Here is a 27407-nt window from a genome sequence, read left to right as displayed (position 1 = left end):
CCAATGATATGATTACTATTTGATTTCACACCAAGAGAATAAAGATGTGTTCAGCACACCGTGGTATGTGTAAATTGGATAAAAATTGAGTTGATTATCCTGTTATAGATGTTACATTACCTTGGCCCAGGCTCTGGGTATGTCGCTGGGAGGAGCCCCAGCTGGGCCTGCTGGAACAGGGAAAACAGAGACCACTAAAGACATGGGTCGTTGTCTTGGTAAATATGTGGTCGTCTTTAACTGCTCTGATCAGATGGACTACAGAGGATTGGGACGTATCTACAAAGGTTAGTCTGTGTACATGTAGCATACAGGTTTTCAGTTTACTGTATATCATCAAGATGAAAGTGGTATAAATCGGAGTGGACAGTCATTATGGAAATAAAAAGTACGTTTAAAAAACTGGTTTTTATTAAATTGATGATAAAGAAATTATCATTAATTGATGTTTGACAGGTCTTGCCCAATCTGGATCCTGGGGCTGCTTTGACGAGTTTAACAGAATTGAGTTGCCTGTGTTGTCGGTGGCTGCCCAGCAGATTGCCATTGTGTTGTTGTGTAAGAAAGAGAGGAAGAACCTGTTTATCTTCACTGATGGAGATACTGTGGACATGGACCCAGAGTTTGGTATCTTCTTAACAATGGTGAGTTTGTCATATCACTCCATACAATTCACATATAATTGGCTTCACCTGCCATACTGTGTGTGATGCCCGGAAAGCACAGTGACACTTAAGGATGACTTTGTCCTTTGTCTGTGTATCTGTTTTCACCCTTGAGAATTTTGTAACTAAATAAAGAAATATGAAGACTGTGTTACCAGGGATTTAGAAGATTTAGTTTTCTCTGTAAATTTACTGTATTCGTGTTCAAACTTCACAACAATGCGTAGTTTTAATGTATTTCATGGTTAATGATATTGAAATCAATTGGAATGGACTACTGTTTGTATTGATTTGGCACAAAGTCTTACAGAATTTTTGTCCAAAGTTATAGTCACATATACATGTAAATTTCCTTTATACTTTGCATGAGACTTGACATTTGCATTGTATTAAGATTTTGTTCAGTTAAATGAGGTCAGAAATTGAAATTTTTAAAAGGAGAGACTCGGTGTTTATCATTGTCATTTTGTATTCATTGCAGAATCCAGGTTATGCTGGCCGTCAGGAACTGCCAGAGAATTTGAAGATCAACTTCCGTACGGTTGCCATGATGGTTCCCGACAGAGCCATTATCATCCGAGTCAAGTTAGCCAGCTGTGGTTTCATGCAGAATGTTATTCTGGCAAAGAAATTCTTCACCCTGTACAAACTTTGTGAAGAGCAGCTGACCAAACAGGTTCACTATGATTTTGGTCTCCGTAACATTCTTTCCGTTTTGCGTACTTTGGGAGCATTCAAGCGTGCAAATCCTGAGGATGCTGAAACAGTTATTGTGATGAGAGTGTTGCGTGACATGAACTTGTCTAAGCTAGTAGATGAAGATGAGCCGTTGTTCATGTCGCTCATTGACGATTTGTTTCCAGGAATCACACTGGACAAGGCAGGGTACCCAGAAATTGAGGCAGCCATTGAGAAAAATGTATGTTTACTTCATATTTGTGCTTGTTTATTCAGGGTTCTGAAAGGAAATTATGAAAAATATCTTTTAGAAGTTTAATGCCTTAATTTTATGAGAAATAGTTTTTTAAAAGAGAAGTTATTTTTTTCATCGTAGGTGCTTGAAGCTGGACTGATAGTCCACGCCCCCTGGATCCTAAAACTGATTCAGTTGTTCGAAACTCAGCGTGTCAGGCACGGTATGATGACTCTGGGACCTACTGGAGCAGGGAAAACCAAGTGTATCAACATGTTAATGAAGGCCATGACAGATTGTGGGGAACCCCATAAAGAGATGAGAATGAATCCCAAGGCTATCTCAGCCCCACAGATGTTTGGACGTCTGGATGTGGCTACCAATGATTGGACGGATGGAATCTTCTCTACTCTGTGGAGAAGGACTCACAAAACCAAAAAGGTTGGTGATGGGCTTATTACTGTATTTCCAAATATTGTCACTTCACTCCAAAATCCTTTTTTATATGTATGCAGTATTGCTTTGCATTTCCAAATCGATTATATTGCTTGCACTTTCAGAAGAAAAACAAAAATACGTATCTTGGGTTTTATACATGCATGTACACCCTTCCTTTTCTGTGCAATAAAACTCTACATGCATTTTAGTTTGTATTTTGTTTAAAAGTCCTGGTGATGTGAGACATACTAATAAATTATTCCTATTGTGCAGGGTGAACATGTGTGGTTGCTATTGGATGGTCCGGTAGACGCTATCTGGATTGAGAACTTGAACTCTGTGTTGGATGACAACAAGACCTTGACCTTGGCTAATGGTGATCGTATTCCCATGGCTCCAAATTGTAAGATCATCTTTGAAGTGCACAACATTGACAATGCTTCTCCTGCCACTGTCTCTAGGAATGGTATGGTGTTCATGTCGAGCTCCATTCTGGACTGGGAACCCATCCTCAGAGGTTAGTCCGCTCAAGTCTGCTGGGTGCTGTTGATAAGTCAGAATAGTAGACTGTTTTGACCTCCAATGAAGATTAAAGAATGTTTTGTTCGAAAAGAAATGCATTATCTTGTTATGTCAAGAAATTCAACCAAAGATTGAAGAGTTGTGTAAAAGTAATGTAAAACGTACTACAATTGGCTGTATCTTCTCTTTAGAGCCTGACCAGAAGGATACTGTAAATTCCTAAATATATGCGAGGAATTTGTTATCACGTAATTTCGCAAGAGGCATCACTCGCAAAATAAAATTACTCGCTTTTAATTTTCTGGTGCTAAAATACGTTTAAGTACTCCTGATTAACTGACGATGCGCAAATTCATGTTCACGCGATTTGATGTGTACGAGTCATTTCGCCATATTAAGTACTTGCGTAAAATAAGGAATCTACAGTACCCCACACAAACATCGCAAAATGCCTGCAAATATTTTGATTCAATACTTGATATCAGAAAAAACGTTAAATCAAATGTAGGCTAAACATTTACAATGTTTACAGTGCATATATTTTTTTGAAAGATATGACAAAAACTGAAACTGAATTTTCTGTTATCATGTGTTCACAAATTAAAGTTGTATTACTCCTTAACAGGGTGGTTGAACACTCGACCTGCCAATCAACAAGACACCATTTTCCAGACCTGTGAAGCCATCTTTCCAAAACTGTACCTTGAAGTCATTCAGAGATATGAGGCCAAAATGCAAGTGCTGGAGTGTATGTATGTACGACAGCTCTGTGACCTGCTAGAGGGGCTGATACCCTCAGGAGAGGAAGCTAAAGACATTAAAGTACCCCATCTCCAACGGATAATCGTCTTTGCTCACATGTGGTCCCTGGGAGCTCTGTTAGAGTTGGAGGACAGGAAGAAGATGGAGGATTGGCTGAAAACGAATGTCAGCAATTTGCCCCTCCCTCCCTCTGATGGGGAAGACACTATCTTTGAGTACATGGTGGGAGAGAGCGGAAATTGGGAGCACTGGTCAGGACTGGTACCGGAGTATGTCTACCCATCAGATTCGGTTCCAGAGTACACCAGTATTCTGGTTCCCAATGTTGACAATGTCAGGACTGACTACCTCATTGGAACCATTTCAAAACAGAGCAAGGCAGTGTTGCTGATTGGTGAACAGGTAGAGGCTGATCGCAATTAAGTATAGTTGTATCAATTAAAATGTGTTTCAAATTACTTGTATAATTAGAAGGATTTTAATTGTGCAAAGACAAATTTCAACATTATTTTTTTTTAGACATAAAATACCGTAAATCATGAAGAGAAGAAAAAAAACTTACAATTTTTTTCCAGCTCTATAAAATATTTATGCATAAATTGTGAGTCCATTGTAGAATTTTCTTTTAGATATTTGTATTGTTTGAATATATGTGAAAGAACTTTTCTGTATACAGGGTACAGCAAAGACTGTGATGGTACAGGGATACTGCGGTAAATTTGACCCAGAATCCCATGTGTTCAAGAGCTTCAACTTCTCCAGTGCTAGTACCCCATTCATGTTCCAGGTACTGTCATGGAGACTATTATTGAGAATTTAATGGAACAAAGTTGTTTTCAGTCCTATATTTGTCTAACTGTCTATGTGGTATCTCGTAACATTCGGAATGAAATTTTCGGAAAAGTTGTAAGAGTAAGAAATGATTTCGGTGTTATATTAAAAAAAAAATGTGTTTCAATTTTGACAGTGCTGATGCTGTAGATATAAGTTCTAAATGTTTTCTAATTTTTGTCTTGTTTGAAAACTGATTGTAAATTTGAACACCCCCTCCCCCTCACACACTCAATTTAAAAAAATATATATAAAGTCTAAATTGCAATACAATCCTGTCGGAGATTTATGCAAGAACAACTCTGTACAACGTGCTGCATTCTCAATTCTAGAACTTTGTTGCTATATGACCCATTTGTTCTTTGTTTTCAGAGAACTATTGAAAGTTATGTAGACAAAAGGATGGGAACCACATACGGACCACCGGCAGGAAAAAAGATGACGGTCTTTGTGGACGACATCAACATGCCTGTAATTAACGAGTGGGGTGATCAGGTACTAATTATACACAATAGCATCTACATGTATTTTAGTGGAAAGGCTATTAGTGGACTTGAAAATTTCAGGTCCTTTGTAAGTGCATTCTACCGTCATTTAGGAGATTTATGTATATGATAATTGTTTGTAAAAATCTCTCAATGGTTTTGCAAATTCATGCTAGAACATTTGCATGTATATCTTAAAATAAGATCAAGCTGTTACATGTACACTTACACCCTTAACTCTGGAAGGAAGAAGAATTCTTATTTGCTATCTGTATGTTACAGGTGACCAATGAGATCACTCGTCAGATGATGGAGGCTAAAGGTTTCTACAATCTGGAGAAGCCTGGAGAGTTTACCAATATCGTGGACATCCAGATGGTTGCTGCCATGATTCACCCAGGAGGAGGTCGTAATGACATCCCATCCAGACTCAAGAGGCATTTCAACATCTTCAACTGCACCCTGCCATCAAACAGTTCCATTGACAAGATCTTCAAAACCATCGGCAATGGATATTTCATTCCGGTAAGAGTTGACATGGGATAACATTTTACTCTGTTAAGTGTTATTTACGTAATTAAAAATAAAATTGTCCTGTGATAATGTTAACACAATGGGAAAACCTTTTGTTGTCATTGAAAGTTACAATATTTGTCATGCAATATTGTTTTATTACTTTACATTGGGCATAAATTCAGTGTTCAGTAATTTTGTACGGTCCATGCTTAACTTTATATGGCAGTATATGTATGTTTTGTATGCTCAATTCCTCTGCTGAGATGTCAACTTTAAAAGTGTTTTCAGAATCAACATTCTGTCTAATTCCTTTTTTTTCCTTTCATAATTGCAGCATGTACGTTAAGTATATTAATTGGCAACTGTTGTCGACTAACATACAGTTGTCAATTCTGTTGTGTTCCACTCTATGTTCATTCCCAATGTTATTTCTACATTTCACCTTTATTTCTCTAACCTTTTTTTCCCCTTATTTCTAGTAGATCACAAGAACTTCTCTATTTATATGTATAAACTTATGAATAGTCAAAAGTTCAAGACTTGAATGTGTTTGCTAGTCATATTATCCAAAATATTTTTATTTTTTTTAAATCGGCTTCAGATATGAAATGTTAAAAGAAATTAAAAAAAACACCACAAAAAGTTTAAATTGTGATGCAAGCACTTTCATTTAAAAATCTATCCTGCAAAAATTTGAGATAGATTTATATTCAATATGTATATATAATTATATAATTCATGTATTTGATGAATCAAATTTATGGTAAAACAGAATTTATATACATTTGGTAAGTAATTAAATTTTAAAAGGAGGTATTTCAATCGACCCAGAAATCCAACTGTACATATAAAATGATATTATGATAATTAACATTTCATTTTGACACATAAATTGTTACAGGTCTTAAACCTTGATATTTAGGTCTTTGTTTATTTCATATTCAGTTATGTTTCAAAAATTTCACAAATCAAAATTCACTGGCATGATTTAAATGTTTGCACCCCCACTGTTAGAATAAGTTTTTCCACTACTTTTGTTAGTTGCACACTTCATCTGATGAATAGTTTTTATAATAAGATTAATGTAAAACTATAGAATTTTACTCTGTTTTGTGAATCACGTTTGTATGTAAGTACGTAAAATATCTCAGTTTTAAAAAATTCTTAAATCTGTTGAATAACTATCTTGTACATATATACATGTACTTCCCACTCAATGGCATTTTATGTTATTCTGATAGGGACGTGAATTTCCTGAGGAAGTGTGTGAGATGGTTAATTCTCTTGTACCGTCAACAAGAAAAATGTGGCAGCGTGTCAAGGTTAAGATGTTGCCCACCCCTGCCAAGTTCCATTACGTTTTCAACCTGCGTGATCTGAGTCGCATCTGGCAGGGCATGCTGAACACCACCCCAGAAATTATCAACAATGTCGGTAGAATGATGTCGCTTTGGAAGCACGAGTGCTACCGCACGATCGTGGACAGATTTGTTGACATTTCAGACAAAGAGTGGTTTGAGAAGACCATCAAGCAGGTAACATCTGAAGTTTGATCGCATACCTTTAAGCTTTTCATGCCCCTCAAATTAGGGATTCTGAGGCATATAATTTTTGGTCTGTCTGTTTGTCCGTAAAAACTTTAACCTTGACCATAATGTTTGAATGGATGGTGATGGGGCTTTCATATTTCACATGTGTATTCTTTATGACAACAGCTTTCATTTGGTACCATAATTTTTTTTTCTTTGGGACCTTCACCTTGGAGTTTGACCTATTTTTGAAATTTGTTAACCTAGGCCATTACTTTTGAATGATTGGTGATAGGGATTTCATATGTATGTCCCTTTTGACAAGACCTTTCCTTTAGTACCAAAATTTTGACCTTATGACCTTGACCTGGGAGTTTGACCTACTTTTTAATTTTTTTAACTGAGGCATAACTTTGGAATGGTTTGTGATAGGGATTTTATATTTCACATGTGTATTCCTTGTGACAAGACCTTTCTTTTGGTACCATAATTACTTTGCTGCCATATGTAGGCATCAGTGTTTCACAAACACATCTTGGATTATATAACAATTGCAATTTGTGCAAATATACTATACTTTAAATTCATATTGTAAATGAGTACATCTCTAATCAAATATAACACATTACAATTACCCTTTTTCTCTTCAAAGATTGCTCTGATCAACTCCTGATCTTACAAAATTGTAATTCATCATACTGCAATGGATTGACATTACATTTTTCAGAATTTAATATTTTTGAAAATGCAAAGTATACAAATGCTTAAATTGATTAAAAAATATTTGTACTAATTATTGTACATATACAGGTAGCAGAGGAGGAGTGTGGTTCTGCAGCTGTAGCTGATATGGAGGCAGAGCCGTATTTTGTTGACTTTATGCGGGAGGCCCCTGAACCCACAGGTAAAAGATTTTAAATTGTATATTTTCTAAAGTCATGTTAAATTAACACCTCTCATTGATCGAATTTGTTATTTGCAGTACTGAATCGGGTTCATTAACAGGATTGCTCCCAGCTTGGTGCATTATAGATTTTATTAACAGATGTAAAAATGTAAACTTTGATAATGAAATATAATATTTTCCTCAGGAAGATCCAAGGCAAAGCAGAGTAAAAAGAAGTGTCAATCACGTAGAGTAGATTATTAGTGAAACTTGTTGTCCTTTGTCGATTTTGTATTCACAGAATCAAATTTGTAAATATAAACACTATTCACAAGATTTGTGATGTCAGCTGTTGATAAAAATTTCTTGTGATGATTGTACGATGTAAAGTTCAATCTTCAGTTGATATGTATACACATTCAAAAGAATAATTCACAACCTCCAAAACTCTGCATGCATGTTGAATTTTTAGCAAATTTGCATGTGCAAGTATCAGCACAACATACACATCGTTGTCATGAAAGGTTGTTTTTTTTGGGGGGGGGGGGATATTTTTTTTTTGATAAAGATTTTAATAATTTCTAAGAAAAGATATATTCAAACAACATAGTGTTGATGTCATTGAATATATACATTTTTAAAGAAAATGAACAGCTGGTGTAATATTAAAAACTAAACAACTGATGTAATACTACATGTACATGTATCAATGATATTCATCAATGTGCATACCCTTTCACAGATGATAAGAATGACAAGTATGTGAATAATTTCTGTTTGCCTTGAGTGACACCTCAGTTTTTTATGGAAGGTGAGGAGGCTGATGATGCGGACCTTGAGGCCCCTAAGATTTACGAGCCTGTACCCAGCTTAGACCTTCTGGCTGAGCGTCTCATCTCGTACCAGGAACAATACAATGAGAGCATCCGAGGCTCAAAGATGGATCTTGTCTTCTTTAAGGTACCCTATACTGTCACAGCAACAATCTAAAGCATTAGTTTAAATCAATAGCAACTGTCACAGCAACAATCTGAAGCATTAGTTTAAATCAATAGCAACTACAGATATCGGCTCCTTGTGTTGATTTTGTTGGTGGTGAATAAAATTGAAACTGAATTTTGTTAATGCTTTCAGAGTCCTTAAACTTGGAATTGCACTCATATCTGTTTTGAGTACAAAAGAACTGGAGAATTTTATGGTATTAATACTTGTATGTCTGACCTTTGTGTGATTATAGGATGCCATGACAAATTTGGTGAAGATTTCCCGAGTGATTCGCACGCCTCGTGGCCACGCCCTCCTAGTGGGTGTGGGTGGGTCCGGTAAACAGAGCTTGACCAGACTAGCATCATTCATTGCTGGATACAAAAACTTTCAGATCACCTTATCCAGGTTAACATATTTGAAAACTAAGTAAAATGTGAACAATGTCTGTTTTGAAATGCAGTCAACATGAAATGCACTGGCAATCTAACATGCTGTAGGGAAATACATGATATTTCATTGTAAGACATGTGAACTGTAAACTTTTCTTGCAATTGCAATCTAATAGGAGGTAAGAATAGAGAATGTTGTCTGAAGAACGTTCTTGTATGTAAAAAGTTTGTTCAATATTGTTCACAATGCAAGTCATTCATTACTCTTTTCAACGAAAGGAAAATTCTGAATATGATATTTTGATAAAGTACATATATTGCATATTCTGTATATTTTTAAATAATTGTATTCCACTACTCTAAGCATTAGAAAGGACCAAATAGAACTGGCATGAGCTCAAAACTCACAAACTCCGTGGAAATTTTCATTGAGATTTGCTTCAGATACACAGCATGTTCACTTGTATAAAAATTTATGCCTGCTCTTTTTCACTAAGTATTATTGGTCTCAAATTCAAATTCATTTTACTTAGGATTCAAAATGATCACATCTAGACCACTGACATGATTTATGTAATTGTGGGTTTCTTGTTGTACATGTCGGTTCCAAGCTTTTCATTTTGTAATGACCGCTTTGGCAATATGAGGCTCAGTAGTCACTCTTTCACAGCTAAAAGCATTACAGACTCTGTTTTCACTTGTGTTCTGTCACTTAAAATAAACTGCATTCTCTTACTACAGAATGCATTGTTCTTTTAAGTTTTCAAACAGTTAATAATTGACAAGTTGTGGTAAAAGTTAAGAAATTAATTCCGTACCTTGCGTTGCAGATCTTACAATGTGTCCAATCTCTTGGAAGACTTGAAATTCCTGTACAGAACAGCTGGGCAACAGGGCAAAGGGATCACCTTCATCTTCACAGACAATGAAATCAAAGATGAGGGTTTCCTGGAATACATGAACAACATCCTTTCTTCAGGAGAGGTGGGTATTTGTTCCACCTAGCAACAAGCAATTGAAAACATTTCCACTAACACAGAAAAGAAGTATAAGCAGCAGATTCTTATTTTTTGTCTCCAATCATTTATTGGCTAAAATAGGATTCCACATCTATTGCAAAATATAGATTTATAGAGGATTTTATTTTCGTTAAACTTGTGATACAAACTTAGTTGAAAGTTTACTTCATGTTAACTTCAGATTTACTACACATTTTGCTCAGGAACCTTTTGTAATTAGAGCCATCAGTTTGATTTTAGTTTGGGATTCTACATTTCAGAGAAACAAGAACATCTGTACTTTTGTAAGGTTCAGACAATGTTATCATCTTTGTATTTTCTCTACTAGTGTACTGGGAATGCTGTTTCATTGAATTTGTAATCAAGTCTCTTCGTGTTCATTCAGGTGTCTGGACTGTTTGCAAGAGATGAAATGGATGAGATCTTACAAGAATTGATTGGAGAAATGAAGAAAGAGTTTCCCCGCCGCCCACCTACGAATGAAAACTTGTACGACTACTACTTGGCACGATGTCGCCAGAACCTTCATGTTGCCCTCTGCTTCTCTCCTGTATGTATAAACTGTTCCAAGTTTACAAATGGGAAAATTTGAAAGTTGGGAATATTCAAACCCATATTCTACGATGTAGTTTTATTAAACATTGCAGATATTGCTCTAAACAAGTGTATGATACTATTCAAGATTTCTTGATATTTTTTCATTCGAGACTTAAGGATTTGATTAATTTCCTTTGCCATCTTAGGTTGGTGAGAAATTCCGTAGCAGGTCTCTAAAGTTTCCGGGACTGATCTCCGGCTGTACCATGAACTGGTTCCAACGCTGGCCAAAAGATGCCCTGATAGCTGTATCCAACCATTTCCTGGCAGAGTACGACATTTCCTGTACACCTGCGGTCAAAACTGCTGTTGTAGGAACAATGGGCCTTTTCCAGGTCAGGGTTTGGGGTCAATATTTGGGGGGGGGGGGGGGGGGGGGGGGGGGGGGTCAGCAGTACCTGTTCTCACTTGTGTTTTGTTTGTAAAGGTTTTTTCATTTGTTCTTTAGAATTAATTAATAAAAGTAAAAATATTCTGATGATTTACATTACATGGTATACAAGGTGAAACTAACAATTTATGAATGTGACTTTTATTAAGCTGAAATTCCATATGATTGTTTCAGTGATTTATACTGCTTTACAGGACCTGGTGGCAGAGATGTGCAATGATTACTTCCAAAGGTTCCGTCGTCAGACGTACGTCACACCCAAATCCTATCTCTCTTTCATTGCTGGTTACAAAACCATCTACAGTGAAAAGAAAGGGGAGATTGGGATTTTGGCAGAGAGAATGAACACTGGTAAGTACATAGGAGTAAGTGCATATTTGTGTCAAGTGCACAACATTGTGGACACATCAGTAGAATTTATCAGGCCTCTGTCCATCTGGGTGGTGATGTTACACTTCCACAAGTACTGTAAGTACTGATACCTGCAGAGGACATAGTTTCTTGGAACGCTATTGTTTCAAAAATACTTAATTCAAGTTTTTACATATATGTGATCTTGCAGAAATGCACAATTTTTTTTATTTTCTAGTTTGGGATAATTCAATTGATTTTTTTGAAGTAGGTTTTGATAATGAAAGTTCTAACTTTCACAGGTTTGAAGAAACTTGTTGAGGCTACAGAATCTGTGAATGAACTGTCCAAGGAACTTGCTGTTAAGGAGAAGGAGTTAGCTGTGGCCTCCAAGAAGGCTGACCAAGTGTTAGCAGAAGTGACTGTCAGTGCCCAAGCTGCAGAAAAGGTCAAGGCAAATGTGCAAGTGGTGAAGGACAAAGCTCAAGCAATTGTGGACACAATCTCTGTGGACAAAGCAGCTGCAGAAGAGAAACTGGAGGCAGCCAGGCCTGCCCTAGAAGAGGCTGAGCATGCTTTGCAGACGATCAAACCAGCTCACATCTCCACTGTCAGGAAGCTAGGCAAACCACCACATCTAATTATGAGGATTATGGACTGTGTCCTGTTACTCTTCCAGCGGCGTTTGGAGGCTGTCACAATGGATCCAGAGAGGCCATGCCTCAAGCCATCATGGTCAGATGCCTTGAAACTGATGAGCAGTAGCACCTTCTTGAGTGGTCTGATGTCATTCAATAAGGTAAAATCAGTATACATTTATGACTTCATCTCAATGTGAATATATTTGACACAATCCTTTGGTTGTTCTTATGTGTGCAGAATATATTTTGACTTTGATGTCTACAGGATACCATCAATGAAGAGACGGTGGAGCTGTTACAGCCCTACCTAACCATGGAGGACTACTCTCTGGAGACAGCTCAGAAAGTGTGTGGTGATGTGGCCGGTCTTTGTGCCTGGACAAGAGCTATGGCTTTCTTCTTTAGTATCAACAAAGAAGTATTGCCTCTAAAGGCAAACTTAGCGATTCAAGAGGCTCGTCTGCAATCTGCCATGAAGGATTTGAACAATGCCCAGGCACAGCTGGATGAGAAGAATAAGGAATTGGCAGCAGTGATGGCAATGTACGATGCAGCCATGAAAGAGAAGCAGGTTAGTGTGCATGCAACTTCTGGGGTTGAGATGTTAGTAGTATTACAGAAAATATGGACATTAAGTGTTTTTATAAGGGTTATTATCAGATCAGGTATACTTACTGTACATGTATATGTAGAGTATTGCAGTAAAGTTTATGTACAAACAACACTTTATTAGAGAAAATATCCCCACCCCACCCCACCCCCAACCCCCCAAAATTTAAACCCTGCTGAAAAATCACTTTAAAATTTTGTTGGGTAAAATTTCTTGGTTTGCAATTAATAAGTATGTTTGTTTGCAACTTGCTTTCATGGTTGAAGAGCAATTATTGCTTACTTTAGTTCATTTTCTTTTGTTCATGGAAGATTTGAATTTGTGGGCATGTCCATACTTTGGAAAGAATGAAAATTAACTCTCACAAAAATTAGTTTTTCTCAGTACTTTGTTTTCAATAATGGTTTGAAGTACAGTTTCTGTGTACTATAAATCAAATTTCATTTTTAATTAAAAGGTATTTGCTTGAATAAAATGGTGTCTCGCATATAGATGTGTTTCATAGGGAATGAATATCGGATTTGAATTAGATTTATTGGTGTTCATAGTTATGATTAAAAGTTTGTTTACTATTTGCAGTAAAAGCTGTATAAGTACAGTGTATATATAAATCTGTGAAATAAAACTGAAAATCCTAATATTGTAGGCATTAGTGGATGATGCTGAGGCCTGCAGGAGGAAGATGAACAATGCCACTGCATTGATTCAAGGTTTGTCAGGGGAGAGAATTCGTTGGACTGAGGCTAGTAAGGGATTTGAGGCTCAGATCCACAGACTGGTGGGTGATGTCCTGCTCTGTACAGGCTTCCTGTCCTACACAGGCCCGTTCAATCAGGAATTCCGTAGCCTTATTCTGAAGAGCTGGAAGAAGGAGATGATTGGCCAGAAAATCCCCTTTAGTGATGTAAGCTGCATTGCGGTTATTTGTAGCATTCATAGGGGTAAAATTGTAATTCAGTGACGTGTACCTGTACAAACAGCACAAAGAGAAAATAATTTCTCAGAAAAGCTATTGCTTGATCACTTATATACGTTTTGGGAATTTTTATTGCCGTATTCAAGTAATGCAATCATGATTATTATTTTTTTGCTTTCTTATTCATTTAAATGTTTTTTGACTGCCTAATCTATTAATTCTATGTTTTCTTTAAAGGATCTGAATATTGTTTCCATGTTGGTGGACAATGCCACAATTTCAGAGTGGAATCTGGAAGGATTACCCAATGATGAACTGTCCATCCAGAACGGTTTGATTGTAACAAAAGCCTCTCGCTTTCCATTGCTAATTGATCCTCAAGGACAAGGCAAATCATGGATTAAGAAGAGAGAGGGCAAAAATGAATTGCAGGTATGAAAAACATTCTTCAGATCTGATGTATCAGATCTTTAACTATTATGCATGTATTCCATCTCATTTGTCTTTATGGAAGCAAAATCTTTATAACTTTTGAAATACAGACTTTGTCAAAACGATGAATTGGGTAGCGGAAGTGTGTATTGTGATGAGTATCTAGGTTCTGATTTCTCTGGGTTATGCTCTATAGGTGACCGCACTGAACCACAAGTACTTCCGTACCCACCTAGAGGACAGTCTGTCTCTAGGACGACCACTCATCATTGAGGATGTTGGGGAAGAGCTGGACCCTGCCTTAGACAACGTACTGGAAAAGAACTTCATCAAATCAGGCTCAACATTCAAGGTAATACAGTAATGTCATTCACATAGTGAGTTAACATGCAGATTAAATTCTGCAATGATTTAAAATGTATACATGTATTTAATAAAAAATGGGGGGGGGGGGGGGGGGGAAAGAAAACAGGATGCAAGATATTTAGCAAAATTTGAATGAAGTTGATTTAAATTGTGTTTTCAGTACTTCAAGTACAGATCGATTTAAATAATTTTTTGCTTGTTTTTAAAGGTGAAAGTAGGAGACAAAGAGGTGGACGTGATGAATGGGTTCCGTCTGTACATTACCACAAAATTAGGTAACCCCACCTACACACCAGAGGTGTCTGCCCGTACCTCCATTGTGGATTTCACTGTCACAATGAAAGGTCTTGAAGATCAGTTGCTGGGAGTGGTCATCTTGACTGAGAAACAGGTACAAAATCCATTGTATCATATTTATGTGTGTTTATATAAAGAATAAATATCTAGTTAGAAGGATTATGGGGATATAAAAATCAAAGGAGCAGTGGGACATTTGCATCATCAGCAAAAGCGATCATGCATGAATTACCCCATGGTTTCGTTTTATTAAAATTTCTAGTACAACCAGGACATGTTTCATAATGCATTGATTTTTTAAATATTCATATTTTGTAGTTCATCATTTCTTTTATTAATATTGGTTTTGTGTCAAATTGAAAGATGCATGTTTTTTGAAGAATTACAATGAAACACGAAAGGTTTATTGCTGACATTGATAGATGTAAATATTGGGTTTAGATACATGTAACTGTGGTCCTCAACTTAGTGGAGTAAAAGGAGTAATAATAATGACTTTTATGCATAACAAATATGGTACATATGGTGTTTTTTTTACACCATTAGTATTGAAAATAGAAGTATATTAGGAATGATATTAATGATTAAAATTTTACTTTATGATCTTACCCACTGCACGATGAATTGAAATTCTACTAAAACTGATACCTTGACTCAAATTTTGCAGTTTATACATTCAAGATATTCATTTTAATTGCATGAAGTTTACAGGAATATTGCTTAATTTAGCAGATTTGTAGTGTGTAACTATCTGTTCAAACATAGACATTTATTTCATGCTTATGAATCAGCTGATGCTTTACGTTCAGCTCTTTTAGGAAGTACCTCTTGTGAATGGGTGGGCAGGGAAACATTTAAATACTCTGCAATATGAAGCTTGTCAAATGCAATGAAAATTTCATAATTCTCGTGAATTTTTTGCACACCACTGTGAACCCATAAACAGGGTTAAAAAGGTATATTTGGTGTACTGTCTGTACATGTCACATCTATGTAGATACATGTTCATTTAAATACACTGTTAATATTATGATGTATATTTGAAGAGTTGAAACATCAGTGATATATCAGATATATGTAGTTTTATTTGTGATTTTCAAAGGAGACAGTTTTTAATACATGCATAGCAGATCTAGGACAATGATTTGAACTATATTTGAAGCTTTGATCTTTGTATTGAACAGGAACTTGAGCAAGAAAGAGTATCCCTCATGGAAGAGGTAACAGCTAACAAGAGGAAGATGCAGGAACTGGAAGACAACCTCCTATACAGACTGACCTCCACGCAGGGCTCATTGGTGGAAGATGAGTCACTGATTGAGGTGTTGCAGGTCACCAAGGCAACTGCTGAGGATGTCAGTGAGAAACTCAAAGTGGCTGCAGAAACTGAGATTAAAATCAACTCCGCCCGTGAGGAGTTTAGACCTGGTAAGTTGTAGGGAGATTGAATTCATTGGGATTTCTGTCACAATGGAACAGAAAAACTCGTACAGCTGTACGTATAATGTTACTCAGAAAGGAAATGTACAGTATGATAAAAGCCTTTCTGGATCCTCGTAAAAATTAACATTTTATAGAAAGACTTAATCGTCTTCATGTTCAATACAGTTTCATAAAATTTAACTGAAATATTTATCATCATTTGGAGTGCACTTACGTATATAGCATCAAAAGTAATGCAAATTCTCATTTCTTTTCACAAAAATTTTATGAATGTTTTCCTTTCAGAAAACATAGAATTCAGCTTTGGACAAGCTAAACCTTTCTATCATGCATGTGTACTGGACATATGTGGTATCAATATTAAGTTTGTCCAAGTCTGTGCTTGATGTTTTCTAGAAAGAAAAAACCCCTGAAATATCGCTATTTAATGTCGACTTACAAAAAATAGCAACAATGCATCATGTTTATGATCATGTCATATTTCTGGTTTTGTGTTGTTCCAATTAAATTGAGAATAAGAACTGAATTTCATTGGGATAGTGGCACAAAATATACTTAATTTTGAAAGAAAAGTACTAGTGTTGATCTTGGGGACCCTATGAATCCCTTATCATATAAAGAGTCCTCTTAGTTGAAGATGTTAACATATTTGACTGGGTTATTTTTAAAAAATTGTTATTGATGTTGTGGTCCTTCTGCAGTCTCCAACAGAGGAAGTATCCTGTACTTTGTCATTGTGGAGATGAGCATGGTGAACAAAATGTACCAGACTTCCCTTAAACAGTTCCTGGAACTTTTCGACTTGTCCATGGCCAATTCCCAGAAGTCACCTATCACCAGCAAGCGTATCAACAATATCATCGAGTATCTGACCTTTGAAGTATTCCGTTACACCGCAAGAGGTCTGTATGAGATAGACAAATTCCTTTACACTACTCTGCTGACCTGTAAGCTGGAGCTGAATCTTGGAAAGATCCGAATGGATGAATTCCAGACCTTCATCAAAGGAGGTGCCGCTCTGGATCTGAATGCCGTAGAGCCCAAACCCAAGAAATGGATCTCAGACATTACCTGGCTCAACTTGGTGGAGCTCAGCAAATTGGGACAGTTCAGTCAAATCTGTGGTCAGGTGGCCAGGAATGATAAGGTAGGTTTTGATGTCAGGAAGAATTCCTGCTGTCCAGGTTTTATTTTGAAAAGTTATGGGATTGATCAAATTATTTTTGCTACAGACAGGGAAAAGTTTATTGTGGTTATTTGTACCGTGTTTGGAATTTTCTAGGCCTGGAAAAATTGGTTTGATGAAGATGCTCCGGAGGAATGCACCATACCAGATGGCTACACCACAACGTTGGATACATTCCGTAAACTGCTCCTGATCCGATCATGGTGTCCTGACAGAACTGTGCCTATGGCGAAAACGTACATTGCAGAAGCTATGGGTTCCAGGGTATGTGGCTGTGAAGTTTAATGACAGTCTTATGTACTAGAGATATATCTAAATACATAGAATGTCGTGAAATGGAAAACATGCAAATACAGCAGAGAGTATGAAATTTTTCATTCCTCTGTATAATTTTTGTAGTTTGCTGAGGGGGTGATTTTGAACTTGGAGGAACTGTGGAAGGAATCCAATATAAAGACCCCCATGGTTTGTTTCCTGTCCATGGGGTCTGACCCCACAGAAAATATCATGGCTCTGGCCAAGAAAAACAACATCAAGTGTGGCTACATCTCCATGGGTCAAGGTCAGGAAGTCCATGCTCGCAGGCTCATCTCGGGATCGATGCAGGACGGTTCTTGGGTCCTCCTCCAAAACTGTCATTTGGGTTTGGGCTTCATGGATGAATGCCTGGATTCAGTAAGTAAACTTGGACATGTGGTGATCTATGTGCTCATTTTTATGAGAGACAGTGGTACATATTTTTAAATCCTGGAAGCATGATTCATTACAGCAATTTCTTGCTCATGCTTATTTTGTTTAATAGTTTTCTTTTCATTTTTTAATTGGAAGACATATAGAAATGCCTATCAGAAAGTTTTGATTTGAAGGCTTAAATATTCTTAGATGTATTGTTTTTCTTTTGAATATAGATAAGTATATTACTCCCTGTTCATGTCATCATTCATTGTTACAATGTCCATTCCGTATATCAAAAATTACTAGGTTACATAGGACATATTAGACAACATACACATGTATTAAGTGTTTATGAATTCTTTGAAGTAATTTGATCAATGTTTGAATTTCTTTTTAAAATCGAGCACATTTTGCATTAAACTGTGTCACTATTTCAGATCATTTCAGCTGAGAATGTAAATGAGAACTTTAGGATATGGATGACTACAGAGGAACATCCGAAATTCCCCATAAACCTCCTTCAGAGCTCTATCAAGTTCACCAATGAGCCTCCACAGGGTGTGAAAGCAGGTCTCAAAAGGACATATGCCCTTATCACACAGGTTATAACTCATTCAGCTTTGTTCAACTTGATAATAATGATAATTAAAAATAGTTTCTTTATGTTTGTTCTTGGGAATTGTTAGAAATTAGACTACAATCCATAGGGTGAAAAGATGGTTTTTCATCAATGCTTAGCCCAATTACAATGTGATTTGTGTGAATCAAAAGTTTGGGTTACTTGTACAAACATGTGACAGCACATAACAAGGATAGTATACACACTCAAAAGAATGCAAATCTTTCCTGTGATTTTAAAGTACATTGTATGTAATCAACGATACTTGCATACCAATGTAAATGTATGTTGTAAGTTACACTGCAGAAGATTATATATTTGTATGATTGAATAACAGGAGCAACTGGAGTACACAAACCTGCCCCAATGGAAACCGATGTTGTACGGCGTAGCGTTCCTGCACACCACGGTACAGGAGAGGAGGAAGTTCGGACCTATCGGATGGAACATCCCCTATGAGTTTAATCAAGCTGACTTCACATCCACCGTACAGTTTATACAAAACCATCTGGATGACATTGATCCAAAGAAGGTCAGTAACAGACAATAAGGACCAGTTTGTAATGGGTATGGGGAAAATTAGATGTATTGCTATAAGAATGACTTCATTTCAGATTATTTCGAAAGTTTCTCTTTGAGATCCTACGAAGTAATGGGTTTTTGTCAAAAAGACAAATTTTGTCAAGGCTAAGACATTTTGTATTTCTAATATTTTCATTTCTGTATACATGTATTATTGATTTGAGTTCTTGTGATGTTGTAATATTAGTTACTATAAAAAAAACCTCTTCTATACAGGGTGTGTCTTGGAACACTGTCAGATACATGGCAGGAGAAGTACAGTATGGAGGTCGTGTCACAGACGACTATGACAAGAGACTTTTGAACACATACTGTAAAGTGTGGTTCAGCGAGGCCATGTTCTCAGATAGCTTCCAGTTCTACACCGGTTACAAGATCCCAAAATGTAAGAATTTGGACGAGTACCGGACCTACATTGAGACCCTGCCCCTCAGAGACTCTCCAGAATGCTTCGGTCTGCACTCGAATGCTGACATTACGTAAGTATTAATAAGCTGATTCCACGCCTCATAGCATAAATAGGAATTGTTAAAATCTCTTTGAAGTAGGTGTAGAGATTGATAGTAATATAATTTGATTTCAATTGGAAAAGAATGATCAACATTCATGAAATGAATTTATAATATATTGTATAGAATGGCCAGCTGCTTTTCCATGCCATATGATGGCCATGGACTTTGTCACAAGATTTTCTGAATGTCTGATATTTTCATTCATATTTTAGTGTTGATATAAATTTAAAGATTAATGATAAGAAATAAGGTGGTTTATATATAGCAAAATTTGCCCCAACCATTTAATGTTTTAGAATATGGTTAAGTATCAGTTTCATTCCTTAAATACATCTAGATAGGTCTATTGACCTTTTTTGACCCTAACTGGAGCTACAGATTTGCTGGCTTGGTTGAAATAGAGCCGTGTCATGACTACGATAGCATCAGTACAATGTTACTTGAATGAAGTGCAAGACATACAGTCCCATGTCATTTCCTCAGATACCAGACCAACACTGCCACCACGATGCTTGCCAACATTGTGGACATTCAGCCAAAGGATGCCGGTGGCGGAGGCGGAGAGACCAGAGAGACAGTGGTGTACAGACTGGCAGACGACATGCTGGAGAAACTGCCACAGGACTACATTCCTCACGAGGTATGGGGGTTGTCTTCAAGTTGGTAGGAATGAGAAGTACAATTATTCTGTTGGAGAGAAAGAGAAATGTCTGTCTCCAAGAAGTGATAGTGTTGATGTGTCCAAAAATTTGAGAGAGAAAAATAAATTTAAGCCTTTTCTCTTCAAATGGTAATTTAGGGATCAGTTGTACTAAGGGCTGTTCCAGAAATGATCAAATGGGGGGGTCGGGCGGCAAACAACATTTTTTTGTGTGGGTGGTCGTATTTTTTCATATTTTATTTGGTCCGTGGTTGGACTGTTAATAAAATATTTATTATGGGTAGTGGGTAGTTTCTATTGTTTTTTAATTTTGTGCCACATGGATGTTGAGTTTTCAGAATATTTTTATTGTCGCTCTTGTCGTGTTGGTTACAAAACGTCGGAGGGAAAATTGAAAACGTGCTTTCGAAATCGGAAGTAACATAGAACTATTCGAGTTGTCGCTCTTTGCAGCGCATAACTTTCCATTACGGCACTCTTCAAATTAGAGGCGCATTTAGTAGGGTCTGTTGGGACGTGATGGCGGCGAACTCTGTTCTGTAGATTATTACAGTTTACAGTGCATCGATTTTGGGAATATTTTGAAACCAATAGGTATTCTGTTTTCTAATAAAAATAGGCAAACCTTGGTTGATTTATGCGAGGGTACCGATGCGTTATATTTATCAGTCTGTGATGGTGATATAGAGGCCTCCGGGTGCGGGCTCCAGTAGAAGACGAACGATTCGTGGAAAAACATATCCATACCCATTTCATGATAATAGCATCGCTTGGACTCCCAATCTTTCCAACATTCCCTTCATAGATGCCTTTGATTGTTGATGTGACATCATTTCTTCGGAACTACTGTGATACAATGTCGCACAGGCATTACTGCATCATTGACTAATATGTTGACTGCTACCGTTTGAGCGAGGGCAGCTTTCATTAATTAGAAAATTTGTACGAGTGCCCAGTGTACAAGAAGCCCCGGCGTACCGATTTGACATACATCTTCCCACTACAACTGAAGACCATTAATTAGAAAAATGAAATTCATATGATAATCCCCTTGTAGCAATGGTATGTTCTAAAAGAGAAAATTAGAACAAGTTTTATAATATTGTACATAATCCTAGTTGTAACACAATGAAGAAATATTTCAGCATTCACATATAATCATTGAATAAAATTGCAACATCATTGATTTCAGCCCCTCTCCTGGAATGCTGTTGTTGTGAGGATACATTAATTAAGATCAATTTACAAAACTAGAATTAAGGATTTTTCAATCGTTAATTTATTTAGCAAGTGACATGGAGTTGGTTATCATGAGGGGGGGGGGGGGGGGGGGGGGGTGTCATCGTGGTTTGCATTACCAGACATGTTAAAAGGAAATGGATTGAAGCACTTGTTATTTTTAGTCACGGGAAAAAAACCAAAGACTTTAAAAAAATGTTTTCAATCCAATCGATTTTTTGTAATTTTTTAAATACCACTAATTCAGTACCTGTGATCCCTCACGTATTCTAACAGTTATTAAGAAGTTAGTCTCCCTTTTTTTTTTTTGGTTAGAATAATAAATTGCTATTGAGAATTTAGTATTTTAATGTTCACGTAATAATAATGTCCCAGTAGTATGACTTTTAAGAAGTACATATTTAGATCCGCCACTGTCTGCCTTATTATGACGTACGTCAAAACGTAGACATGACGTAACACATCATCTTAGCCTGCCTTTCATAAACATTGCACTCCGTTAAACATTTCGCCTAATGGTGCACTAAATTTTGGAGCTAGGAGGCCACAAGATTAGGATGATATTCTGCTTAAGTTCACAATCATATTCCAAGGTGTGACTTGTCGAGATCTCAGCTATTTTTGACAGGGGACTTCTGGGATTGGCGTCAAAAAATTTTCCTTGTTAGAGGTTGAGATTTAGCTCGGATTATTTCCCGTGCTTTAGTCATTAGAGCTCGCAGTACGAGCCTGCGCTTGCTACTAGAATGTTTGTTCCGAAAACATCGCGAGATTTGTACTGTTTTCATTTTTTGAAATATTTTTGCGGTGGGTCTGGTTAAGTTTTTTTTTAATTAGATGGGTCATTGTAAAATGAGTTATCTTAATTTGATGGATCATGGGGCAATTTCTTATATATTTTTTTTATGGGTGCTTGGTATATACAAAAGGTGCCTCCCAACCCCCCATGTATTTATTTCTGGAATAGCCCTAATGTGTATTCTTTAGCTGTGAATTGTATTGACCTTTACACTAGTATAGAGTTTACATGTAATTGACAAGGTTAATTTACATGTGTTTTGTTCTTGCTGGTTATAAGATAATACGTATAGTACATCTAGAGAATGTTAAGTAAGATTAACGTTCATGACAGGTGAAAGACAGATTGAGGAAGATGGGCCAGCTTCAGCCAATCAACATCTTCCTTCGCCAAGAGATTGACAGAATGCAGAAGGTCATCACACTGGTCCGTACCACTCTCATGGACCTGAAACTGGCCATTGATGGAACCATCATCATGAGTGAGAACCTCCGTGATGCACTGGACAACATGTTTGATGCTCGTGTCCCCACCAACTGGAAGAAGATTTCCTGGGAGTCTGCTACATTGGGTTTCTGGTTTACAGACCTGTTGGATCGAAACCAGCAGTTCTCTACTTGGCTGTTTGACGGTCGACCAACTTCCTTCTGGATGACTGGCTTCTTTAACCCACAGGTGGGTATTCCATGTGATGTTTATTATAGATCTACAGGTTGAGATGAGCAATGTGTAGAATGTGGAATTGCATTCCATCTTTTCATAGATGTAGATTCCATTGGATATTCGTGTAGCCGTTTATGTATAGTTAATGTATTCAGAAATAAAATGTAAACTAAATGTTAGAATACACTTAGTGTGTGTTTTCTTATTGCATGCTACCTAATGTTATAGGGTTTCCTGACCGCCATGCGACAGGAGATTACGAGAGCTCACAAAGGCTGGGCTCTGGATGCTGTTGTGTTGGACAATGACATCACGAGGATGATGAAAGAGGACATTCACACCCCACCTAACGAGGGTCAGTTATAAACACTATATTATTGTAAAATTTTAAAGGGAGTAATAATTCACACACAGAGAAGAGTTTTCCCAGTTCATTCATATAAAATGGGTGTGAAATTTTCATAACGGTGTGTATCTTATGGAGAATTTGTTTTAAGCACAATTTTGACCGAGTTTTATGTAAAACTATTTAGCTTGGCAAGGAATTTGTTCCTTTTGTGCTCCGTTTTGATACTGTGATTGAGGTGACTTGTCATTACAGGTGTGTACATTTTTGGCTTGTACCTGGATGGTGCTGGATGGGACCGCAGAAACTGCCGCCTGATTGAGCCCACACCTAAGGTTCTCTACACCTCACTCCCAGTCGCACACGTCTTTGCCATCAATGTGGACAAACCAAGCAAGACTTCCAATTTGTACGAGTGCCCAGTGTACAAGAAGCCCCGGCGTACCGATTTGACATACATCTTCCCACTACAACTGAAGACCAACAAAAATCCAGATCACTGGATCCTGCGTGGTGTTGCTCTGTTGTGCGACATAAAATAAACTGCAATTCATTCAGACTTGTGATAAAACATGCAACTCGGTGTTTTTTCTGTGTGGTGTTTTGCCATTTCTAACTAACTTGATAAAATATGTGATGCATGACAGTTTGATAAGGACACCAGGTCACTAAACCCGTGTCATTTTCTGTTTTCTACAAAGCATTACGATGATTGTGATATAAGCCCAGTTAAGTTCCTCAAGATGTGATTTGTATACCAGTATTTATATTTAAATCTATTATTCCGTCCAGTTATTTTTCTAACCAGAACAGTATTTTTGTATGATTATTTTTGGTGTGTTCTATTTTATATTTCTCCTTGTTTCCACTGTGACAGTAATATTACACATTTATTCATGACTTACCCAAACAAGCACAAAATTGTACTCTTAAACATTTAATATTCAATTTTTTATTTATTTACTCCATTTGTTGTTATACATGCACCAAGAATTGTTGTTTTGTTACATGTTTACAATATATTATGAAGAAAATTTAAATTTTGTGTTGATTTGAAATAATAAAATATAACATGCAACACTGTTTTTAAATTATGATTTGACAATCTACACAAGTTTTGGATGGAATTATCTACAAGGTGTAAATGTCTAGTTTGTAGCATTATGGTTTATATAAACAATGGAAATATGTACAAATGTAGTAAAATGTCTAATCAATGAATCAGATTATGCAGAAATTACACTTGCTTTTTGTATGCCCCAATCATACAAATAAAACTAGACATTTATTCCTTATTTCATATATCAATGAAAGGACACCACTATCATCAGGACAGGCTGTGGAATCATTTAAGTGTCTGTGGATGGACAAGATTTTATTGGTTCCCTGAGATGTAATTCTGTTGATATGATTTCTGTACATTGAAACATAAATTTTGTGGTGGTTTGAAATTTTTGGGATGGGAATATCCATGAAAATTAAGCTCCCGCAAAATTTAATCATTTCAAAGTAGATTGCATTGAAACCACAAAGGCTTATGACTGACAAAACATTGATAAATGTGACTAGTTGTCATCAGCTGACAGAACATTGGTAAATGTGACTACATGTAGTTGTCATCAGTTGACAGAACATTAGTAAATGTGACTAGTCATCAGCTGACAGAACATTGGTAAATGTGACTAGTTGTCATCAGCTGACAGAACATTAATAAATGTGACTACATGTAGTTGTCATCAGCTGACAGAACATTGGTAAATGTGACTAGTTGTCATCAGCTGACAGAACATTGGTAAATGTGACTAGTTGTCATCAGCTGACAGAACATTAGTAAATGTGACTATTTGTCATCAACTGACACAGAACATTGATAAATGTGACTAGTTGTCATCAGCTGACAGAACATTGATAAATGTGACTAGTAATCAACTGACACAGTAATGGTAAATTTATGTGACTAGTTGTCATCAGCTGACAGAACATTGGTAGATGTGACTAGTAGTTGTCATCAGCTGACAGAACATTGGTAAATATTAGTTGTCATCAGCTGACAGAACATTGGTGAATGTAACTAGTTGTCATCAGCTGACAGAACATTGGTAAATGTAACAAGTTGTCATCAGCTGACAGAACATGGTGAATGTGACTAGTTGTCATCAGCTGACAGAACATTGGTAAATGTGACTAGTTGTCATCAACTGACAGAACATTGGTAAATGTGATTAGTTGTCATCAGCTGACAGAACATTGGTAAATGTAACTAGTTGTCATCAGCTGACAGAACATTGATAAATGTGACTAGTAGTTGTCATCAACTGAAGGAATATTGAAAGTATACTCGGATGCTTTGTACATGTACAGTCAAACCTTGGATTCTGGACACTTGGTTCAAAACAAAACTATACAGTCAATTAAATTACATCCATTTCAGAGTTGAAAGTGTTCAACTATTTAATGCTAAACAATATAGTTCTGAAGCTTCCAGATTGTTGACCTCCAGATAAATGTTGTCACTCCAGATAAATGTACTGTCACTCCAAATAAACGTACTGTCACTCCATATAAACATATTGTCACTCCAGATAAACTTAAATGTACTCTCACTCCAGATAAAGATTGTCACTCCAGATAAACTTAAATGTACTCTCACTCCAGATAAACTTAAATGTACTCTCACTCCAGATAAACATACTGTCACTCCAAATAAACACACACAATCACATGATAATGTAATATATCAAAAAAGGAGAAAATATTTGGCTGGACCGGGAATCGAACCAGGAACACCTGCATCACTAGTCAGGTGCTCTAACCACTGAGCAACCCAGGTTGGAATCCATGGTCTGTATAGCCCTAACTACTACATTTCTCCCTCCTTCAATTTGTCTTTGCCCCCAAAAACATAAAATCCAGATTCTTTTGCCCCAGGCAAGACTTTTACCTGAAGTCATGGGATGGTCAATGGCACCAACTGTAATATATAGAAAAGCAAAAAATCTGTGGCTTGACTGGAAATCAAACCCTTGACCCCTACATCACTCAGTCAGGAGCTGCAATCACTGAGCTACTAATGCCAAAGTCCATGGTCCGTATAGCCCTCACTACTACATTAATAACGAGTAAGGGAAGACATGTTCAGTTAAATTACAAACTTGTGATACATCATATCAAAATGTAAGTACTGTATATTCAAAATGTTTAAAAATCTCCCAGTGATCTTGTCTACAACTGAAGTTGTTTTTGAACATGATACATAAACTCCAGTTGTAAGCAATTACAATACATATTATGATAGTCAAAAGACTTGATTTTTAAAATCTTTTTCTTCAAGTGACCTTGACTTATCCAAATGACCTTAAATCTGTGTAATGTCTCACCTTCAGGTCATACACATTGCTTGCATGAATAACAGATATTCAATATTGCTGTTACAAAGACAGGCCCTAGCTATTTCATTTCCCCATTGATCCATGGTAACAACAGATCTTTGGGTCCTCGGCTGTCTTTGTGTAATGTATTATACATTATTGCATGATAGTGAGGGAGATATGAAGATTTATTCACCCAAGAAAAATCATATTCCTGAAGGGGAATTAATATGGTTTTTCTTGGGTGAATAAATCTTCATATCTCCCTCACTATCATGCAATAAATTGTTTATTATACCGAAACAAAACAAGACTACAAAAATGCATTTGAAATTGGAGTCCGCTCATATATATATTATATTCAGCTGAGATTGCCCTAATGGTAACACTGCGCTGTCAACGTATTAGACGGTACAAACAACGAAATACAGTGATATGATAACCAGTTTTTGTATTTCCATTCTCCTTGAATGCTGATTTACATGCTTGTTTATGTATCAACCAAACCTGGAGATTTTTAAAGTGTGTATCAGAGACCCACATATTGTGTGCCTTTCGAAATTATGAAAGTACAATGACTCGAACTTATTGTGATGTCACAATAAAGAAAGTGTACGAGGCTGCCCAAGGATTAAATATGATGGGGAGATATGATGTTTGAGAGGGAGATTTGAAGTTTTGTCATCCCTAGCATGTGACTGTTTAGACCAATCAGATTACGCGTTGCATATAATTTTCATACTGAGGTATAATAAGAGGAGCTGCTGCCTT

The 27407-nt window shown here is 36.7% G+C and overlaps 1 protein-coding gene across 2 annotated transcripts in view; it reads left to right on the top strand.

The window, feature by feature from the left end:
• The window catches only part of LOC125675843 (dynein axonemal heavy chain 5-like), a 50229-nt gene extending 25883 nt beyond the window's left edge, over positions 1 to 24346 (top strand). For both annotated transcript variants that reach the window (XM_048913663.2, XM_048913662.2), the window contains 34 exons: positions 109 to 287; positions 457 to 644; positions 1147 to 1584; positions 1720 to 2019; positions 2290 to 2533; positions 3164 to 3702; positions 3977 to 4087; positions 4504 to 4626; positions 4899 to 5141; positions 6374 to 6667; positions 7472 to 7565; positions 8359 to 8507; positions 8785 to 8939; positions 9754 to 9907; positions 10328 to 10492; positions 10686 to 10874; positions 11125 to 11281; positions 11584 to 12080; positions 12188 to 12493; positions 13179 to 13436; positions 13686 to 13880; positions 14077 to 14232; positions 14455 to 14637; positions 15728 to 15971; positions 16688 to 17133; positions 17269 to 17436; positions 17572 to 17847; positions 18285 to 18449; positions 18804 to 18998; positions 19265 to 19527; positions 20044 to 20200; positions 22593 to 22934; positions 23151 to 23277; positions 23524 to 24346. In XM_048913663.2, coding sequence (XP_048769620.1) covers positions 109 to 287; positions 457 to 644; positions 1147 to 1584; positions 1720 to 2019; positions 2290 to 2533; positions 3164 to 3702; positions 3977 to 4087; positions 4504 to 4626; positions 4899 to 5141; positions 6374 to 6667; positions 7472 to 7565; positions 8359 to 8507; positions 8785 to 8939; positions 9754 to 9907; positions 10328 to 10492; positions 10686 to 10874; positions 11125 to 11281; positions 11584 to 12080; positions 12188 to 12493; positions 13179 to 13436; positions 13686 to 13880; positions 14077 to 14232; positions 14455 to 14637; positions 15728 to 15971; positions 16688 to 17133; positions 17269 to 17436; positions 17572 to 17847; positions 18285 to 18449; positions 18804 to 18998; positions 19265 to 19527; positions 20044 to 20200; positions 22593 to 22934; positions 23151 to 23277; positions 23524 to 23810 — 7987 coding nt within the window. In that variant the 3' untranslated portion in view covers positions 23811 to 24346. The remainder of the gene's footprint in view (positions 1 to 108; positions 288 to 456; positions 645 to 1146; positions 1585 to 1719; positions 2020 to 2289; positions 2534 to 3163; positions 3703 to 3976; positions 4088 to 4503; positions 4627 to 4898; positions 5142 to 6373; positions 6668 to 7471; positions 7566 to 8358; positions 8508 to 8784; positions 8940 to 9753; positions 9908 to 10327; positions 10493 to 10685; positions 10875 to 11124; positions 11282 to 11583; positions 12081 to 12187; positions 12494 to 13178; positions 13437 to 13685; positions 13881 to 14076; positions 14233 to 14454; positions 14638 to 15727; positions 15972 to 16687; positions 17134 to 17268; positions 17437 to 17571; positions 17848 to 18284; positions 18450 to 18803; positions 18999 to 19264; positions 19528 to 20043; positions 20201 to 22592; positions 22935 to 23150; positions 23278 to 23523) is intronic.
• The last annotated feature ends 3061 nt before the right edge of the window (positions 24347 to 27407 follow it).

This window comes from Ostrea edulis, chromosome 3, assembly GCF_947568905.1.
Source record: "Ostrea edulis chromosome 3, xbOstEdul1.1, whole genome shotgun sequence".
In the NCBI taxonomy this organism is placed as follows: domain Eukaryota; kingdom Metazoa; phylum Mollusca; class Bivalvia; order Ostreida; family Ostreidae; genus Ostrea; species Ostrea edulis.
The sequence above is the reverse complement of the archived record's forward strand: the minus strand, read 5'-3'. Positions and strand labels throughout refer to the sequence as shown.